Genomic DNA, 18,715 nt, shown 5'->3' on the forward strand with positions numbered 1-18,715 from the left:
CTGTGCTGAGGAGACAGGCACCGAGGGGAAGCGTTGGGGTGTGAGGGGCAGTGGCCTGGAAAGGTTGGATTTAGCTGGTGGAAAAAGCAAACCCTGAGCTTGGGCTGAGCCCTGGCTGGGCACAGGGCAGCACTTCAGCCAGGGTGGCTGCACGGTTCCCCTCATCCTGCTCTGAGCCCAGCCCTGTCCAGCCCAGAAGCTGCCCGCAGAGCAGTGCCAGGGTGTATGCTGTCTCCTTTCCCTTCTTTCCCATTCAGCCTCCAGGTTCCTCTGGCTGCTCTGCAGTGACAGCGGCTGCAGGAGGCACATCTGTGCCAGGTTTGGGCTGTGGCAGTGCCTGGAGCCTCTGGGATCAGAGAGACCAAGGAGCAGAGACCCCAGCAGACTCCAGACTGTGGGGCTTGTCACGCCTGGGGCACAACCAGGAGCCAGCCCCTGAACAGACCAGGAGAGGGCACGGCTATTCCCGAGGCTGTGCCAGACAGCGATCGGACTCAAGGACTCGTGAGGGGTGTTCTGACTCTGACTCTCCTCTCTCTTCCCAGAAAATCAACCGGACCCCTTCGGACGAGGAATGCTTCTTTGACCTGTTGAGCAAGTTCCAGAGCAACCGGATGGATGATCAGCGCTGCCCGTTGGAGGAGTGCCCAGCCGAGGCTGCGGAGGCAGCTGCCACGCGGGTGCCTGCCCTGGGAGAGCGGATATGTGAGCACCGATGCGTTCCCAAGTCCCGTCCTGTGGGAGTGACGCTGCTCCCGCGGCGAGCCCAGCTGTTGTGGTTTGCCGTGCATCCCGTGATGTTTTCCCCGAGTCTCAGCTCTCTGAACTTAAACAGTTCCTTGGCAATCTCGGTCATTACTTAAGGAAGGAAAAAAACGTTCTTATGTAAATGGTTGCCGAGGGAAAGGCTGGAGAATGTGAGCTAAGGTTTGGGGAGTAAATTGGCCAGAGAAATGCAGAATACGCTTGTTTTTTTTTAGTGTGGGTCTTTAGGTCTTAGATTCTGAACACGGAGGTTGGCACAAGGACTTGTGCCACTTCCAGTACCTCCAGGAGGAAGATGATGGTGGTCATTGCAGAGGGAGCTTTGTGAGAACCTGGGGTCTGGGACGTGCAGGGTCCGGGTCAGGCTTTCTCAGGCAAGTTAAAATATTGCCAGTTTTTGTAATAGCGTTGCCATGGAGGAAAAACTTCTGGATTTTGTACTGCTCTTGGATGCAGTGGTGATAGGTGCTGTGTGAGGACAGGGGAGCCAGGAGGATGGATAAACAGTGGGAAGCTGCTCAGGCAAACAGCTCAGCCCTAGGAAGGACAGGGATAAATTGAGGAAGGCGCCTGACAAATAGGGCAGGAAAGGCAGGGCTGTGTTTGCACTTGGGTTTTGTGGCTTTTTCAGTGTTCAGGGCCTTTGTTTAACCCAAGCTGGGGAGAAGCTCTAAAATGCACGGATCACACTCACATGCTTAATCACCAGCACAAAGAGCTCAAAGCAGTTATTTAACCTGATGGATTTATTCATCATCAGTTTCCAAATGAATGTGAAGTGCAAACGGGAGAGGAGCCCCCTGACAGTGCTCCCAGAGCCGCAGCACAAGGAGCGTGTGCCAGGGAAGGGGCTGCAGCAGAGGTCAGGCTGTGGTAGGAGGGCAGGTTGGCTGTGAGGTGAGAGGGTATTTATTGTCTAAAAATAAGGTGGAAATGAGCATCGCTTTGTCAAGAGATGCATTTCTGACACACAAGTGCATTTGGCTGTAACAGCTGTGTAATTTAGTAGATGGGGCTGAAAATGCAGAGCTTTATAAAGAATGCACGAGCAGCCCCACATTCTGTTCAGCTCATTTGGGCTCCGAGCCTTTCGGACGTGTTATTTTTGAGGATTCTTTGTGAGCTGAAGGGGAGGAAGCTCATCCCTGCGTCAGCACTGAGATTTTCTTGTGTTTCTGCAGCTCCATGAGCTGGGGCTCTAAGGACTTGTGTCGGGAGGCTCAGAGCAGGCTCTGCTCCAGTGCTTTGTGCTGGATTTCTCAGTTTTCCTTTGCTGATCCCTGAGTGCAGTGTCTGTTGTTTGGGAGCCTCTCCCTCCCCAGCAGCTGCAGGAGCCAACGGGTTCTTTCCAGGGAGCGCTGCCCAGAGACTTTTCCAAAGCGTCAGTGGTGGATAGATGACATGTACTGGTTCTGGACTGGGACCCCCAGCACCAGCACAGCCCAGGCTCTGCTCCGTGAGATGAGAAGCAGCAGAGCCCAGGAGTGTTTTCTGGTGCTGACGCAGATCCTGCAGCCCATGAGAGCCGGACTCACCTCGGCAGTGCCTCTCCTTGAGCAAACAACTGGATTTCTGGGGGGCCTGGGATGGTGCTGCCAGGTGAGAGGCTCAGCCAGGCCTGGGCTTTGCTGATGGCCTGTCTATAATCATTCCCAGCTTTTGGGACTGTGTGGGTGCCTGTCACAGCCACAGGGGCCACCAGGAGCTCTGTGCTCACCTGCGATTGCCCAGCTCTGTCTGTGCCTCGTGGTCCAGCTGGAAGCCAGAGTGGAAGCGGCAGTGCTGGAAACAGCAGGGATCACACGCAGGCGGTGGTTCAGCCCGGGGGCACTGGATCTCCTGGGCTGAGGTGGCTGGCACCTTTGGTGGCCTCCAGGAGCTGGCCAAACACAGGCAGGGAGCCCCGCAGGGGACCCAGCTGTGCAAGGTGTGTGTGAGGTTCTGCTTTATCAAGGCACCTGATTCCCCTGCTGCTGCCTCCTGAGCTGGTGTGGGTTGGAGAGGAGTCTGGGGAGGGGATTTGGGCTCTGCAGCTCAGGCAGAGCCGTGACCCTGCCCTGTGCTCCTCTCCCCCAGCACAGTCCACCCTGATGGCATCTCCACAGACAGAGGAGTTCTTCGACCTCATTGCCAGCTCCCAGAGCAGGCGCCTGGATGACCAACGTGCCAACGTGGGCAACCTGCCCGGCCTGCGGATAACCCACAACAACCTGGGCCACCTGCGTGTGGAGGGGGACGCCCAGGAGCCCGGGGACGAGTTCTTCAACATGCTCATGAAGTGTCAGGTACGGGCAAAGGGCTGGGGGAGCTCTGACACCTCTGCTCCAGCCCCTTCCTCCCTGCCCTGTGCTGATGCTAACGCCCCTCTCTCCCCTGCAGTCCTCCAGGATCGATGACCAGCGCTGTGCCCCCCCAGACTCCATTCCCCGTGGTCCCACCATGCCCGATGAAGACTTTTTCAGCCTCATCCAGCGTGTCCAGGCCAAACGCATGGACGAGCAGCGTGTGGATTTGGCCTCAGCCCAGGAGGAGGCCGAGGAGGAGCAGCAGAGGCCTGGTTCCAGCTAAGAACTGGGCTTTGGTCTGGGGGGGTTGTTTCAGCTTTATTTTGTTTTTTAAAAAGAAGAACAGAGTAGGTGGTTTCAAGCCCGAGTGCTCCTGTGCTCCCAGTCTTGCACCTCCATCGTGTTCTTGTGGGAGAGCCCAATGGATGTGGGACAATTTTTAAATAAGGGTTTTTTTTAGGACAGTTGGCCACTGTAACTCTGGGCACAGCACCTGGAAGACTTTAGCAGCCCCTTGCTGATCACCTAAAACCCCAGGAACTTGGAGGAGCCCACAGGGGGTAGCTAACTCCATCCTTGATTTATTTTATTTCCACAACACTTTTATTTAGACAGGGAAAGGGAAGAACACTTTTTCCATTTTGAAGTCCTCCTTGTCTTCCCTGACACAAATGGCTCTGGATACTTCTCTGGAATATCTTGTTCAGCTTTGTTCCTTCTACAGGAGAAAAAGAGCCCAAGTCCTTTAACTCTTATCCACCCCAGCTGCATTGTGGTCCCACACACCTGAGTGTATTTTAGGTTTGCTGCGGACTCTCTGGAGAGCCCTGGACATTCCCTGCTTCCAGCTGCAGCCCTGCAGGACCTCCTGAGCAGGGGAAAAGCCTCCCTGACCCTAAGCTTTAGTGGGATTTGTTACCTCTGGAGCCCTCTACAGCCCCATGGCAGGGGCTGTTCCTGGGCAGGGGGAAGGAGGAAAGAGGTCTCTGCCCGAGTTTTCAGCCCACAGCAAATAGGGACAGCTCCTGGTGCCACTGAGCCGATGTGAGAGTGTCCAAGACAGAACCTGTGTGTGACAGGGCCCTGCTTCAACAGCCAGCAAAGCTTTCTGCCCATGGCTCATCCCTCCTTCGTTCTGTGTCCAACAGCAGCTCGGGGCCAGTGGCCCTTCCTCCTCCTGTTTCTCCCCAAACCAGCACTGAGCTGCTCCCAGTGAGGCTCTCTGGTTGTGTCCACCTGTCTCCAGCCCCTGGAGCCTCAGGAGAGCCCCAGCCTGGGGGGCTGGCAGGGAACGCACATTTACTGTCATTCCTTCCCCTTTTGGACCAGCTGAAAAAGCTGGAGGAGGGGAGCAGGGACCTGACTTGAGGAGGTGCAGTATTTTTCCTGTGCTTGACCAGAGACTATGCTGGACTTCAGCAACTCCAGTGCCGAGTCAGCACTTTGGATTCGAAATGCATTTGATGGAAACGTCCCCAGCCAGCAGGGAGATATTTTTCGACCAGTGATGCTGCTCATGGGGCATTTACCCTGCCTGCACTGACCATGTGGAGTGGTGGCTGCAGTTTACCTGCTACCTGGGAGCACTCACCTGCTGCTTGGCCGAGGCTGGGCCTCCCTCCTGGGGCTGGGCAGAGCTCTGGAGAGGGGAGAGGAGGAGCTGCCCATCCCCTACCTACCAGCCAAGCTGGCATTTGTAAAAGAGAAAAACATTGATGATGATGACCTGACCAGCTGCAGGCTCAGGCCTGTGCAGCTCTTAGGCAGGTGGTGAACTGGAACCTGACCATTAAGCTTTCAGAGGTATTATTAAGGTATTATTTGCCATATACTTGAATGTATGAGCTTATTTATTTTTTACATGTGCATTTGCTAATGTCATTTTAATGGGGAATTTCCAACCCACAGGTACTTGGTTTTTTTTCTAAAAAATAATCTGCCAAATGGATTAATATATTAGAAATGAATACAGCTCAAGGGGAGGGGGTGGGGGGAATTGTGCTTAATAAATATTTGTGTCTAAGCTTCAGTGCAAATACTCATTTCCATTATTTCCTGGCTGACAGCAGGGCTAATCCTGGCCCTTTGGAATTGGGATGGGGGTGAATGGGGGGGGTCTCTGGTAACAGACACCATTGCCTGTGCTAAGCAAAGTGTTGTGCACCAAGCTCCACATGTCTTTACTCTATGAGCACACGGGTCCCATGGCAGCTACCACCATCCCAGCTCTGCCTGCCTGCCAGCGTGGATGTGGCTGTGGAGGGAAGGCACAAAGCCCTGAGAATTCCCTGCCCAGAAGTTTCCCGGACGACAGGGCAGACAGAGCAGCCCCGCACAGCTGAGAAAAGGCCACTGGAAAAGGCTGAGGAGAGGCTGAGCTGCTCCTTTCAGGCCCTGCCTGGCTCTGCCTGGTCTCGGTGCCGCCCCGGCGCCTGGGCCAAAGCTGGGTTGTTCCCCGGAGCCAGGGGACAAGGGCAGGGAGTGCTGGGCACAGCCCTGGCACTGGCCCTTGGAGTAGACACAAAGCAGCAGCCCCAGCTCATGCCAGCACAGCAGGCATGAGTAGGCTGTTGGACTGGGCTGGAAGGCAGCCTGGGAGCAGCAGTTTGGATCCTGAGCCCTGTGAGGATAAAGCCAAGTCACAGCTGGGCTCATTTGTGCTGGCCACTGCCAGCCCTGATCAAAGATTAATGAAGAGCCACCAGCTTGTTCTCATCAGGTGTTCTCATACCTCTGGGCATGGTTCTGGGCACAGCAGCCCTGTGTGTGCAGAGGCTCAGATTCCCAGGAGCAAGTGATCCCTGGGAGAGAGTGATGGTGTCTCACCTGCTGTCTCCCCATCCTGAGCAGCACAGGCTCGTTGTGAGCTCCTGTGAGCAGAGGGCACTGGCTACCACTGAGTCTCCAGAGCAGCCTGCAGCGGTGGCTGCTGTGCTGAATCCTCCTCTCTCCCACGCTGCCAGGCTCGTTCCCACAGCAGGAAGAGCTCTCTGATGCTGACATCCGCTGGAGAGCCGCGGGATTGCCAGCCCTGGAGCTGCTGCTGCTGTGGAGTGAGAGTTACTGGGAGCAGGGCTGTTCCCAGTGCAGGGCAGGTCCGCTTCACAGACAACCCTAAAACTCCAGCAGAAACACAAGATCCTGCCCTCTCCTACCCAGCTGTACACAAGCACCAGAGGGACTCGCAGGACAGGGCTGATGTCAGGCCTGGAGAAAGGCTGCTTCTCCTCCCTGCTTTTGGCTAGAGCAAGCCTGTGTGCTTACCTGTGTCTCCTTTCCAGAGCAAACTCACTGCCCCAAGACACAACATTTTTCAGAAAAAACAGCTTCAAAAGGGAGAAAAAAAGATCTGTTTTTAGCTTCAATCTCTTAGCAGCAAATCTTTTTGTATTATGTGCAAATTCCCTCCCCTGATGTTGTTCAGAGCAGCAGCAAGAACTGCCACCCACCCTGCTCAGAGCTGCAGAGGCAGACCCAGGACACCGGGACCTGTCTCTGTCCTGCCCACAAAGAGCACCTGATGACAGAGGGCCCTGGGACAAGGAAACACTAAAGTCTAGGAACACCAAATTCTAGGAATAGCCAACACAGATTTTGCTACATTTTGCTACATTTTTTACTATAACACAGCAAAAATTCGCATTATCTTCCTGTAGTTGGGACCTAGTAACAGGTAAGAAAGGTAAGGAAAACATAAAAAAGCCAGATTGTAAATGAGTTGTTTCCAAGGCAACATGGATCCTGCAACAGCTGCTCTGTTACACCCCATCAAAGGCACCAGCACCATGGAAGCAGAATGCTGATTTTTCAGATTAAAGGTAATAAAACAAACACTTTTCCAGCAGTGCTAATAGGTGCCAGCAGTTCTAAGATGCAAGATCCTGTTTGTCAACCCTGGGTCACTCCAGCAGCTGGCTGTTTCAGGGAGAGCTGCATCTCACCAGGGTCTGAGCACACATGAGCTGGCTGATGAAGTTCCTGCCCCTGTTTCATCACTCTGCACTGACACACACCCACAGGAACATGACAACTTTCCTGGTGCTCTGACCCAACACTTAAAATGCAACACAAATAAAATTGTTATGAACGCTCCAGAGGAAGGAAACTCATTAATGCCTGCAATGCCCTCACTGAATCTGTGGCTGATGAAGCACCACAAGCAGCTGGAGATGCTTGGCTGAGAGAACTGGGTTTGCTCAGCCCAAGACACAAAGGCTGAGAGACTTTTTAGTGCTTTCTGTGGCTCAGTGAGGGGGATCTGTAGAAGTTGTGGGACCTGCACCCTTAAGAGATATTCACAAGATCCTGAATATCCTCCTCTGACAAGCAGATGGGACTGGAATCCTCCAGGAGGCTCGTCCAAACTGAATTAGTCTTTGATTGCAAGCTCAAAACCCTAAGAAAGCAGCTATTCCACTGTGCCGAGGGAACAAGCCCTAACAAAGCACAACATGATCATCTCAGTGCCTGATCCACCACTACCCCAGAGCTGCATGCTGACAAACTCCCACATCTGTCATTTATTTCTTTTAAAATTTCTAACTAATCTTAACATACTGCAGTAGCACTAATAAGCTCCTTAATATCTGCCAAGACAACTTTCTGGGTCTTCTACTTCTCTCCACCATGCTCCACCACTAGTAATTTTGTCTTCACACCCACACTCCCCCTCACCAACAAGGAGTTGCAAAACCCCCATGCTGGAGCTCGAGTGGGATCAAAATACAAAACTTTCATCCCTGAAACGAGGGACACAGAAACAAAGCTCTGGAAGAGGTCAAAAGAACAGATAAAAGCAGCACTTGACTGCATTAAGAACAGGTGATCTGACCCTCCTGCAGGGTCATTTTGGCTTTAGAATTCTGGGACCCATCTCCTCAGGTGGTATCAATTGCCTCCTCTCCTGATTTGCCACACCTGAGCATCCATAAAACCTCCAGCTCCAGCTGCACCTCCCTAAGTCAAACACAGACAGACAGAGAATTTCTGTCTGCCTTCTCAGCAGGGAACAAAGCCAGGCATGGTGCATCGCTGGGGCACTGAAAATTGCTTGAAAGTCAGCAAAACAAGTACCAGGAAAAATAGCAACACCATCTCTAAAGACATCAGCTTGACCAAAGGCAAAACTGCACAAGGCAAAGACACACAACAGAGAAAACCCAACACCCCAGTTTATTTTAGATACAGACAGTTGAAACCAGGGAACGAAGGTGAAGAGTCTCTTGCCACAAGCAGAACGTCCCAAATCCCACGCAGCAGGTCTGTCCCACAGGCCACAATCTCACGTGTCACATCTGTCCCACAGGCCACAGTCCCTCGTGTCAGGTGTGTCCCTTGCTGCCAGGATCTGGGGGGGCTTCCCCGTCGTCCCCCTCTGCCAGCTGACCTTGGGGCCCGGGCTCTGCCGAGCTCTCCAGCAGCAGCTCCAGGGCTTCCTCACCAGCCACACGTCTCACCTTCTCCCCTCGGGCTGCCAGGATCTCCTCGATATTCCTGGACAGCGATTTGAGAACCAGCACTGACACCACAGCAAAGGCACACCCAGGCTCACTGCACTCTGCCCTCAGGACTGACACCACGCAGGGATTCACATCACCAGGAAAACCACCCAAAATTATCCACATAAAACCACCCAAACCTTCTGGGACTACTTTCATCCACTAGGATCAATGATTTAGCAATTACAGCTAAACAGAAGCTTTTACAGGTATCTCAGGAAGTCAGAAATCACTGGAATTCCACAGCAGATCGATCTACACACTTGAAACATCCAAGGAAACCCAGCAGTGAAGTGATAAAGCCTGAGGGGAACAGCAAATCACCTGCTGGCACCACTAAGGATCCCTGTGTATCCCACAGCTTCGGCTGCAGCTTCACACCAATTTATTTGGATCCTAGGCAGCAACAGTCAAATTATAATGACTGAAAACAGAGTCTGTGTGTTTTAAAGAACTGCATGAAACTTTGATTTTAGTATGTGCCACATTTGGTGAAAAAAAAAAATCACTGAAACAAGGCATCAGCTCAGGAAGCTGCAGGTGGGAGCAGGGTGTGAGGAGGATGCTGCTGGCACACTCACCTCTTTCCCTCCAGGTCGGAGAACCAGCCCAGGTTATCGGCGATGACGTGGTGGTTCCCGCAGCCGGGACATGTCACGATCACCACCCCTCGGTGGTAGGCAGCCTTAGAGATGGATTTGGCTGAGCGGGTCTGGCACACCTGAAAAACAAAGTGGATTTCATGACCAGGGTAACTGCGGCTCCTGGGACTTTTAAGACAAAAATAGTTTTGGCATTAAAAGCGTCTTCCCTCCCTCACCTCTAACTATCTCAAGTCAGCTCCATCTTGTTAGGATGTCGTGACTTCAGCCCGACACCCAAAGGCTGAGAGAGGCTTTACTGCTTTCCGTGGCTCCCTAATGAGGAGGACCCACAGACGCTGTGGGATCTCCACCCTCAGAGAGACACTCACAAGACCCCGACCATCCTTCGCCAACACGGAGCTTGGACTTGAAACCTCCAGAGGGCTCTTCCACTCTGAATTAATCTTTGCAAGTTTAAGGAAGAAAACAGCTACACCAAGAGCCCCCCGTCCACCCCAGCGACGGTGCCCTCAGACCCCCCGGCCCCACGCCCACCTTGCAGGTGTACACCAGGCGATAGTGCGTGGACGGCCGCGGCCCCGGGGCGGTGCAGAGCGGGCGGGCAGGCCCGCAGGGAGGCCCCGGGGCGGTGCAGAGCGGGCGGGCCGGGCTCCAGCGCCATCCCGGGCCGGTGCGGGCCGGGCGGGTAGGCCAGCAGGGAGGCCCCGGGGCGGTGCGGGCCGGGCAGGGAGGCCCCGGGACGGCGCGGGTCGGGCGGGCAGGCCCGCAGGGAGGCCCCGGGGCGGTGCGGGCCGAGCAGGGAGGCCCCGGGGCGGTGCGGGCCGGGCGGGCAGGCCAGCAGGGAGGCCCCGGAGCGGCGCGGGCCGGGCCCCTCAGGCCGGGCGGGGGGCGGCGGGGCCGCCATGGCGGCGGCTCCCGGAGCAGCGCCCTCAGCGCGCGCTGCATGGCACCGCGCATGCGCGCCGGGCGCGCCCTGAGGCACCGGCGGCCATGTTGGGTGCGGGCGGCGGCCATGAAGGTGTCGGGCAATGCCCTTCATTAACCCGTAATTAACCAGCAGCTCAGCCCGGCCCTGTGTCACACGCAGGCGTTTAAACCTGTTTATTGACCGAGGGGGCGTCAGAACCACAGGACAGCGTCACTGTAGCGCTTTTCATAGATGGGTGTTTGGATGGTTGTAGTATCTAAAGAGTCCGTTGTGAGGCACAGGCAGCCTGGAGAAGCTGGTGTGTCCCTCAGGGACTGGCTCCTGAGGAGCCTTTGGTGTCGGTGCTGTCCCCTTCCAAGGGACCTTGGTGCTGTCCCTCTCTCAGGAGCCCTCGGTGTCGGTGTTGTCGCTGCCAGAGCTGTTCTCCCAATCCGCCTCGTGGTGCCGGTCTTTGGGCGCCCTTCTCATTGCTCTTTTCCTGCAAACGACACCAGACATGCAACTTTCAGGAGGTGTTTTCTGCAAACGACACCAGACATGCAACTTCCAGAAGGTGTTTTCTGCAAACGACACCAGACATGCAACTTTCAGGAGGTGTTTTCTGCAAACGACACCAGACATGCAACTTTCAGGAGGTGTTTTCTGCAAACGACACCAGACATGCAACTTTCAGGAGGTGTTTTCCTGCAAACGACACCAGACATGCAACTTTCAGGAGGTGTTTTCTGCAAACGACACCAGACATGCAACTTCCAGAAGGTGTTTTCTGCAAACGACACCAGACATGCAACTTTCAGAAGGTGTTTTCTGCAAACGACACCAGACATGCAACTTCCAGAAGGTGTTTTCCTGCAAACGACACCAGACATGCAACTTTCAGGAGGTGTTTTCCTGCAAACGACACCAGACATGCAACTTTCAGGAGGTGTTTTCTGCAAATGACACCAGACATGCAACTTTCAGAAGGTGTTTTCCTGCAAACAATCAGCATTTCATACTGTTAGTATGTATCAGTCCCCTTTGTGGTTCATTTTATGCCCTCGGTGAATCAAGCTTGGGGACAGGAAAGGGGAAATACAAATCATGGACATTTCCAGGTTAGCCCTGCTTACTGCAGCCCAGACCTTCGGTAACGCTCAAAGCAGTCCTTCATCCTCCTCCTCTCTTTTTCTGCCAGTTCCTCGTTGGCCAAGGCACACTCCTTGAAATGGAAAAAAAAAAAAACCAAAAAAACTAAACACATAAGAATTAATTTTTGATCAGATCACTGTTAACACCGGGTTGCTTCCTGCATCTGCAGAGTCAAGTACCAGCAGGTTCTTTACTGTGTGTGCAGGATGGCAATGCTGCTGTTTCACACAGTTTTACTACATTTATTCCCTCAACATCTGTAATTCTGGGAGTCTGTTTTCTGCACCAACAGTAATTCTGCAGTACTTACACTGGAAAACATCCTCACCCAGAGATGAAGGGCAGAAAGTAATTAGAAGAAGTTTTTATACACAGATGTAGAAATGTCCACTGTAAATGTTTTGCTGTTCGGAGCTCACCCTTTTTGGAGGGTGGATTCTGCACTAAGTGCTCCGAGTTTGGGAAGGCAGGAGCTGCTGACGTGCTTCCCCAAGCTGGTAAATCCATCATTAATGAGAATATTAAAGATCACAAATCCCAGTCATAGTAAAGAAGAGCCCACAAAGATTCTCTTACACTTGGTGATTTTGGGGGCAGATGGCTGTCTCCAGGGCTGAGTTCCTGGTTTTGTACTTCCAGGCAATCTTCTGAAAGGTTAAAAAAAAAATCACAGCTTTAGTCAGAGTTGCCATTGCAAAGTAACTTCTCCCTCCAGCAGTTCTTCCAGCAGCAGAGCTGTGATGTAAGTGCACAGAGTCCACACAGAACTGAAACCAAGCCCAAAGCACTCAGAACTCCATCCTGTCATCAATCACAAGTCACTTCTCATTTTAACGGAGCCCTGAATCTTGCCCAGGATGGTGGAGTTCCCCACCTCACTCAGAAGGAGACAGAGCTTTCCACTTCCAGCTTCAGCAGGAGCAAAACGAACCGTTGCCAAGCAATTCCTCTGCTCATTGCATTAAAATAATATTCGTGTCAAAGACCACTGTGAGAAATGTGTTAATCATTATTTTATCCATCATTCGTCCCTGCTCCCCAAGTTGTGAATATCATGGCGCTTCACACCAGACCCTATTCTGGTGAAACTCCTTCTGTAGTGACCAGGTGTTACAATATATATTTTTTAACAGAGCAAGGTAGAATAATAATAGCCTTTTTGGATCAGTGCTGTTTAGTTTTAGTGAAAAATCTCCCATCTCAATAAATGAAAAGATCAGATTTAGATCTTCTGGGAGAGCAAAACAGAATGGACCATCCTCTCCAGAGCTCTGCTCAGTGTTTTCCCCTTACTTTTAGCTGCCTGTGCATCTTCATCCAGCTGACTGTGAAGAACAAGCTGTGGGGCAGAAAACAGAGCAAGAACATCAGAACTGTCCCTCGGTCTGTAGGAACAGATAAAGGAATATAAAACCCAGGACTTGCTAGAACCAACCTCTCTCTCCCTGTTGCTGCCAGCAAGCAGCAGACTGAGCCAGGAGTTACAGATTTGCTCATGGATTTCTCCTCCATGAATAGATCCAGCTTCCTTTGGCCTCATTTACACTTCTGGCCTCCAGACAATGTGACAATCACTCCCTCACTGAAGTTATGAACTAAGTGAAACTCTTTACTACAGATGGCTCCAGGGTAAGACTTATTTTTGCCTGTTCTCACACAAGAGAGACAATTAAAAGCAATTCAAAAATAATTAAATTCCCTGGATTTGCTTAGACTGAACAAATCTTGCTAACTAATGCTATAACTGTTTTCCTACACTTAGAACTTCAAGACACAGGGAGATTCTGTCACTGTCTTGCTGCCTCTGGACTTTTTGACTGAAATGAGCCTGAGCCATTGAAAACTGCTGATACTTGGGGGGCTGAGCACAGGTGAGGAACATGAACCCATCCCAGAAGAAAGTGAAAGGTAAAGAAGGAACCCTACTCACTTCCTGGGAATCTCTGGAAGAGAAGTCATCCAGGTCAGAGGTCTGAAACAAAACCAGTATAGATTAATCATTCCTCATAAGCAAGAAAGGGAACATACAGGAGACTTAGAGCTCCAGAAAACACAGAACTCCTACACTCCTGTCTGGCCACTCAAGAAAGCACACAAGATGCCATATTAATTAAAATATATCTAATTTAGTTCCAGAAAACTTAGTTCCCCATTTCATCCAAATGGCTCACACCCAGTCTCTAAATAGAGTCTCTCTGTGGTGGTTGAGGAACCCCTCACCACCTTTGGAAATGCTCCAAACACAAACACAGGTGGCCTGAGCTTGCATCTGTCCAGCTTTTCCATGCCTGAAACCACGGTGAGGTCACAGAGACGATCACATCATTCATATTCTAAACTCAGCATTTGCATGGCAATGGTTTTAATTAACTTTGAAGGTGGCTCAGGCAGGTGTTCACTGCCTGATGAGCTGGAGCTGCTCAGGTGCAAAGGCCTGGGAACAGCCACAGTCTGACCCCATCCTCAGCTTCCCAATCCTTCAAGGGGAGGAGAGTTATACCAGTGTGGGCAGCTCCAGCTGCAGCCTTTTCAGCTTGGCCTCAGTGGCCAGGAGCTGGCTCTCCTTCTGGAAGAGCTGCAGCTGCATCTCGTCACATCTCTCCCCCAGCTCCCGGATCTGCTTGCGGTAGGCATCTCTCTCCAGCAGGTTCTTGCAATACTGCATGTGGAACTGCTCTCGGGTCAGGAGAGCCTGTGCAGAGGGACAACACGGGGCATTCACACAACAGCACAGACAGGTTGGCACTGTCTGCCCAAAAAGCAGCGATAAGCAGTGAGGAATATTTTATCACCTGGTCTCTCTCCGAAGCCACTTCCTCCATCTGCTGCAGGACAGCTTCAATCCGTTTTTTGTACATCTGGGAGTCCTTCCTCAGAGATGTGCACTGTAGCTCCAGCATCTCTTTTTCCTCTGCTAACTGCTGAGACAAGGTCAAAAGCACCTGCTTGTGGGCAGAGCCTGAGCCAGACTGTCCCCACTTGTGCTCTGTGCCACAGATTGCTCTGGCCAGAGCTCCACGGGGTGTCTGAGCTGTCAGCTGCCACACGCGGAGTGCTGAAATACAGGTACTACAGCAGGAGCAGCAGGGATTGCTCCTGAGCAGCTGCTCTGCTCCACAGGTGAGACACTGCAGGTGCCTCACCTGCCTGTCTGATCCATGAGCCTCAGCAGGGACTTGAACAGCAGCACCTACTTTGTCCTGGAGCACCTTGGCTCGGCACAGCTCCTTGCGCAGGCTGTAAATGGTGTTCACCAGCTCCCGGCGTTCTTCCACAGTCTGGATGCAGTCATTCTCCAGAGTTTCCTTGGAGAGGCTCTTCTCCAGGTTCTGCTCCCTGGCAACCTGCAGGACAAAGGAAGAAGTGAGACAGGGCCACCATCTCAGTTCATATCAGTTCTCTCCCCTCAGGGCTTTTGGGCAACAGCTGATCCCCACAATCTTCACTGCAGCATTGCTGCCCTGGCTGCAACAAATAATCCCTTGAGTCCATACTCAACCACCCCACCAACCTGGAGAGTGTTTTCCAGCTCCTGGTTCTTGGCCAAGAGCAGCTCCTTCTCCTGCTGGATCTCCCACACCACCTCGTGGCTGGGGCGCTGCTCTATGGCGTGTTTCAGCTTCATTGTGTGCTTCCTCTCCAGCTTGCAGTCATCCTCAGCCTTCATGAGGCTGTGCTTCAGCTGATCAATCTGCAAGAAGGTTCAGAGCTCAGCAGGAGAAAGGAGAGAGCTCTGGCCTGCAAAACCAGTTCTCTGTTCCCCAAATACAGGGCAAGTTTCTCCCCAGCTGTTTTCCTCAGGAAGTTTTGTGCCCTGGGGCCAGCGTCCTGCCTGTGTGCTAACAGGTACATGTTCCTGTGCTGCCTTTGTGAAAACAGCCTTGAGTGAGGGCAAGACTGGTTGGTCATCATTCACAGCACAACTGGCAAAATTTGGGCCCACAGGGCTGAGCTAGGGACCACAAAGACACATGCTAGAGAAGATGCTCAGTGCTTTATGCTGGACTAGAGCATCCTTGGCAAAGACGAGGTGCTCAGCCCAGCCTTCCAGGTTCAGGTAAGAAGGGGGAAGCTGGAGAAGCTGTGACTGACCTCTAGCAGCAGGTCCCTGTTCTTCATGAGGGCCGCGCTCTTCTCCTCGCTCTGCTTGGCGTAGCTCAGGGCCAGGCTGTAGTTCTCGTCCTTGCACTTGCGCAGCTCCTTGCTCAGGCTGTCCCTCTCCTCCTTCATCCTCTGGGCCCGCTCCTGGTGCTTGCGGAGCAGGCTGTCCCTGACCCACATCTCCCTGAGGGTGTCCTCCTTGGAGTGCAGCCACACCGTCAGCTCCTGCGCCTTGCGCCGCTCCTCCTGCACCGCGCTCTGCAGCTTCATGATCTCGTTCATCAGCACCTGGCTCAGGCCAGACTCACCAGCTGTGTCTGTTTGGGGGGCAGGGGTCACTCTCTGCTGTCCTGGCTGCTGCCAGGCACACACAGAGCTCAGCTTCCCCTCCATATCACTGCAGCCAACCCTGACGATGTGTGATCAAATTATCCCCACTGTGCCTCTCTGCTCTGTGCCTTCCTGCACCATAGAGTCACTGGCACAACAGGCAGAAGGAAGAATTCATCCTTCTGCTTCCTCCCTCCCCAGTCCAGCCCATGAGACCAGGGCTGTTCTTCCAGAACCCTTCCAAAGCACACATGGAGCAAGGCAGGGAATGCTCCTGACTCTGCTCAGCAGCACCAAAGGAAGAGCTGTTGTTGAGAACACAAACATTACCTATAATCATGGAGAAAACCCTGCTGGGCTCTTTGCCAGTTATTTTCTTATACAGCTGGGGATAATAAAGCTCAAGACTCTCCATAAATGCCTCAAAGCCCTTGTGTCCTGTTCGCTGAAGAATGTCCAGGAGAACACCTGAAATCATGGCAACAGGATATTCTATTCAGTTATTTCTCTCTTTATCTGTTTGTAACATAAAAAATAGCTTCACTTCCTCCACACACAAAAGTCCCTGGGATCCACTCACAGAATAAATTGAGTTGGAAAAGACCTCTGGGATCATTAAGTCCATCCTATGACTGAACCACCTTGTCAACAAGACCATGGCACCAAGTGCCACATCCAGGCTTTGTTTAAACACCTCCAGGAAGGGTGACACCAGCACCTCCCTGGGCAGTCCTTCCAACGTCTAAGTCCCCAGACAATCCCACACCAATGGCCTGGAAACTCCACAAAAGGATTTGAAGTGCTCCCACCTGCCTTCCGCTTGCGCATGACCAGGCTGGGGTCGTTGAGAACCTGCTCCTCATCATCAGGGCTGAGCACTTTGCACTGGCGCAGGTAAGGGGTGATCCGGGAAGGGTCAATCACCGAGATCAGCTTCACACGGAAGTTCTCCAGGTTATTCCAACAGATCTCATCATTATCCTCTTCCAGCATGTCAGCAGTGAGGGGAATCAGTGAGGAGTGTTGTCCTGTCTGGAAAAAAACACCAAAAAACCAAACAAGCAGTCGCTGAGCCTCTCGGAGCAGGGTGGCAGTGGTGGTGAAACCAAGGACATCAAGACTGAGAATGCAGAAGTATCCTAATTAGCTGTTTTACGAGCACTTCACTCTTCCTTCTCCACCTCCCAGCATGTGAGATCCCTGTGCTCTGTCTGACCACACAGACACCAAATCTAACACCCACAGGAGCTGACACTTTACCTCAGAGCTGTAAAATAAACTTTTATTCCCTGCTAATATCAGCCATTATGTATCACCAACCTTCACCTCTGCAGTCACAAAAACTTCGATTCTCCTCCTGTGTCCCGGCTCTGAGAAAACCTGTCTTGGGTGCAGCCTCCCTCTGTATTCTGACTAGAGAAAAGATAACTCCAGGAACAAAACTGGTTTGAGAAAAAAGGGGAAACTACTCAGCTATACCCCGAGACAGGAAAGGGAAGGAAAAGAAAAAGAGAGATAAATAAAAAAAGCAGAAGCCAGGATGGGGGAGGAGAAAGATGGTAGTGGCATCGTGAGTCAGCAGCAACACATAGGCAATGATTTTAATTTAATTATGGTTTTGTTCTCTAATCTGTCCCACTGAAGGACCTGCTGGGGTCCAGAAAGTTTCCTTGTGCAGTGGTCAGAAAGACTAAAAAGAATCAAAGTCACAGCCATAGGTGTGTGCAGCTGATTGCAGGGGACAAAACAAGCCACAAAATTAGAAGAGGCTCTTCAAAGGATTTCCAGCTGTTAACATCTTTCTCCAGGAAAACAGGTGGCAGCAAGAACTCACTCTCGATTTAGACAGAAGTCTCTTCAGCTGAAAAGGGTGATTTCTATATTGATGCCTCTAATTTTGGATGTCCTCAAGCTTCCAGCATAATTATGACAAGAAAGGGAAAGGGAATCAAGTCTTGGCAAAGCGAGAAACATCACCCATGATTCCCAAGTGACAGGCTGTGGCCATGGCAGCAACAGAGGAGCAGCCCAGCAAGCAGCTGGGTTAGGTGATAAAGCTGATAATGCCATTGTGATGATGCTGAGCATCACCAGAAGACCTGAGCCTGCCTTCCCCCCTTCCCACAGCCCTGGAGCTGAACTCAGAACTCAGTGTTTTTTAAAAAAGCCTGGAGAACACACAGGCTCCGATGCCATGGCAGCGTGACACATGTTCCCGTTAGCTTCCCACTCCACTCTTTGTTCTGCTTTCTAAGTTTATGGAGAGTTTTTCCATGTTATCATTAGGAGTAGGGCAGAGATGCTCAGAGATTCTTCCAGCCTGTGTTTCTTGTCATTAAATTAGCTTTACACTAAAAAAAAGATGCAGTACCTGTGTCAGCTGTGTCCTTGCTGGAGGTAATCAGTGTGTCTGTTAATTGACCAGTTTAGCCTGAGGAGGTTTTGTTCTAGTGACAAATCAATTTAATCCTAAAAAAGGACAAAGCCAGCTCTGCTTGCGCAGTTTTCCCACAAATAAATGTCAAGGGCATCTTTTCGGCAACATTTGCAAAGGCCAACAATCATTTAGAGCACAGCTCGCCTTTCCCACCAGTGTCACACTAACAGCCTGGGCACAGCACCCACAGCTGTGCAGCAGCTCCTGCCACAGCTGAATTTCCTGGAAAACTGCTATCTATAGTGGCTTATGGAAAACAGAGCAGAGGAGAGCCTTCCACAATCATTCATCTTGCTCCATAAAGTCTACACCAAATTACAGCAACACTGGCACCCAGTGACCCTCTGCCCCCAGCTCTGCCTGAAGAGCCCTCGTGGAAAAGCTCAAACTCCCAGCTCCCCACTACACTCGGGGGAGTTCAGTCAGTGCAGTGGAATGAAGCTTTCACAGCACTTTCCCTCTAGATTTTATCAGCTTTGCCTCAGCTAACCTTGCACCTCTCTGCGAGACAGAAATTGCTGGGTTATAAATGAAGAAACAAGTTTTTTTAAAGTGATTTGTGATGTCTGCACAGGGCAGGCTGTGGAAGAATCAAGGAAGAATCCTAATTCAATCCTGCAGTTTTAGGCACATGA

The 18,715-nt window shown here is 51.9% G+C and overlaps 3 protein-coding genes across 14 annotated transcripts in view; 1 reads left to right on the plus strand and 2 right to left on the minus strand.

The window, feature by feature from the left end:
• Window positions 1–5,079, plus strand: part of GPSM1 (G protein signaling modulator 1) — a 102,989-nt gene extending 97,910 nt beyond the window's left edge. For all 8 annotated transcript variants that reach the window (XM_068211054.1, XM_068211052.1, XM_068211050.1 and 5 more), the window contains 3 exons: window positions 546–705; window positions 2,842–3,050; window positions 3,145–5,079. In XM_068211054.1, the coding sequence (XP_068067155.1) occupies window positions 546–705; window positions 2,842–3,050; window positions 3,145–3,333 (558 nt within the window). In that variant the 3' untranslated portion in view covers window positions 3,334–5,079. The remainder of the gene's footprint in view (window positions 1–545; window positions 706–2,841; window positions 3,051–3,144) is intronic.
• A 3,124-nt stretch (window positions 5,080–8,203) lies between these two features.
• Window positions 8,204–10,182, minus strand: DNLZ (DNL-type zinc finger). The gene is made up of 4 exons (XM_068211069.1): window positions 9,989–10,182; window positions 9,688–9,802; window positions 9,130–9,269; window positions 8,204–8,543 (listed from the first exon to the last, which is right to left on the minus strand). Exons 1-4 carry the CDS (start codon window positions 10,165–10,167, stop codon window positions 8,372–8,374), a joined length of 606 nt encoding a protein of 201 aa, XP_068067170.1. The 5' UTR covers window positions 10,168–10,182; the 3' UTR covers window positions 8,204–8,371.
• Window positions 10,183–10,204: 22 nt separating this feature from the next.
• On the minus strand, window positions 10,205–18,320 carry CARD9 (caspase recruitment domain family member 9). 5 transcript variants are annotated; one of them, XM_068211064.1, is made up of 13 exons: window positions 16,964–18,320; window positions 16,453–16,675; window positions 15,974–16,111; window positions 15,305–15,630; window positions 14,724–14,903; window positions 14,407–14,556; window positions 14,005–14,130; window positions 13,713–13,904; window positions 13,143–13,184; window positions 12,506–12,551; window positions 11,789–11,859; window positions 11,194–11,282; window positions 10,206–10,559 (listed from the first exon to the last, which is right to left on the minus strand). In XM_068211064.1, the coding sequence occupies exons 2-13, from the start codon at window positions 16,634–16,636 to the stop codon at window positions 10,463–10,465; spliced, it is 1,641 nt and encodes a 546-aa protein (XP_068067165.1). In that variant the 5' UTR covers window positions 16,637–16,675; window positions 16,964–18,320; the 3' UTR covers window positions 10,206–10,462. The 5 variants fall into 5 exon arrangements, with proteins under 5 accessions (XP_068067166.1, XP_068067165.1, XP_068067169.1 ...); XM_068211065.1 differs by lacking the exon at window positions 16,964–18,320 and having other exon boundaries at window positions 10,205–10,559; window positions 11,194–11,279; window positions 16,453–16,780; XM_068211068.1 differs by lacking the exon at window positions 16,964–18,320 and having other exon boundaries at window positions 11,206–11,279; window positions 16,453–16,780.
• Between the last annotated feature and the right edge of the window lie 395 nt (window positions 18,321–18,715).

Source organism: Anomalospiza imberbis, chromosome 21 (assembly GCF_031753505.1).
Source record: "Anomalospiza imberbis isolate Cuckoo-Finch-1a 21T00152 chromosome 21, ASM3175350v1, whole genome shotgun sequence".
Lineage (NCBI taxonomy): Eukaryota > Metazoa > Chordata > Aves > Passeriformes > Viduidae > Anomalospiza > Anomalospiza imberbis.

What these genes read in the sequence shown, in the direction of transcription:
- DNLZ (XM_068211069.1), bottom strand. Translation starts at nt 10,167, where the DNA reads ATGGCCGCCGCCCGCACCCAACATGGCCGCCGGTGCCTCAGGGCGCGC. An exon ending in GCTCCGGGGCCTCCCTGCTG is followed by an intron (nt 9,803 to 9,988) that starts GCCTGCCCGCCC and finishes ATGGCGCTGGAG; the next exon opens with CCCGGCCCGCCCGCTCTGCA. An exon ending in TCCGACCTGGAGGGAAAGAG is followed by an intron (nt 8,544 to 9,129) that starts GTGAGTGTGCCA and finishes ATCGCTGTCCAG; the next exon opens with GAATATCGAGGAGATCCTGG.
- CARD9 (XM_068211064.1), bottom strand. Translation starts at nt 16,636, where the DNA reads ATGCTGGAAGAGGATAATGATGAGATCTGTTGGAATAACCTGGAGAAC. An exon ending in AGCTGGAGCTGCCCACACTG is followed by an intron (nt 13,185 to 13,712) that starts GTATAACTCTCC and finishes GTTTTGTTTCAG; the next exon opens with ACCTCTGACCTGGATGACTT. An exon ending in TACCGAAGGTCTGGGCTGCA is followed by an intron (nt 10,560 to 11,193) that starts GTAAGCAGGGCT and finishes TGTCGTTTGCAG; the next exon opens with GAAAAGAGCAATGAGAAGGG.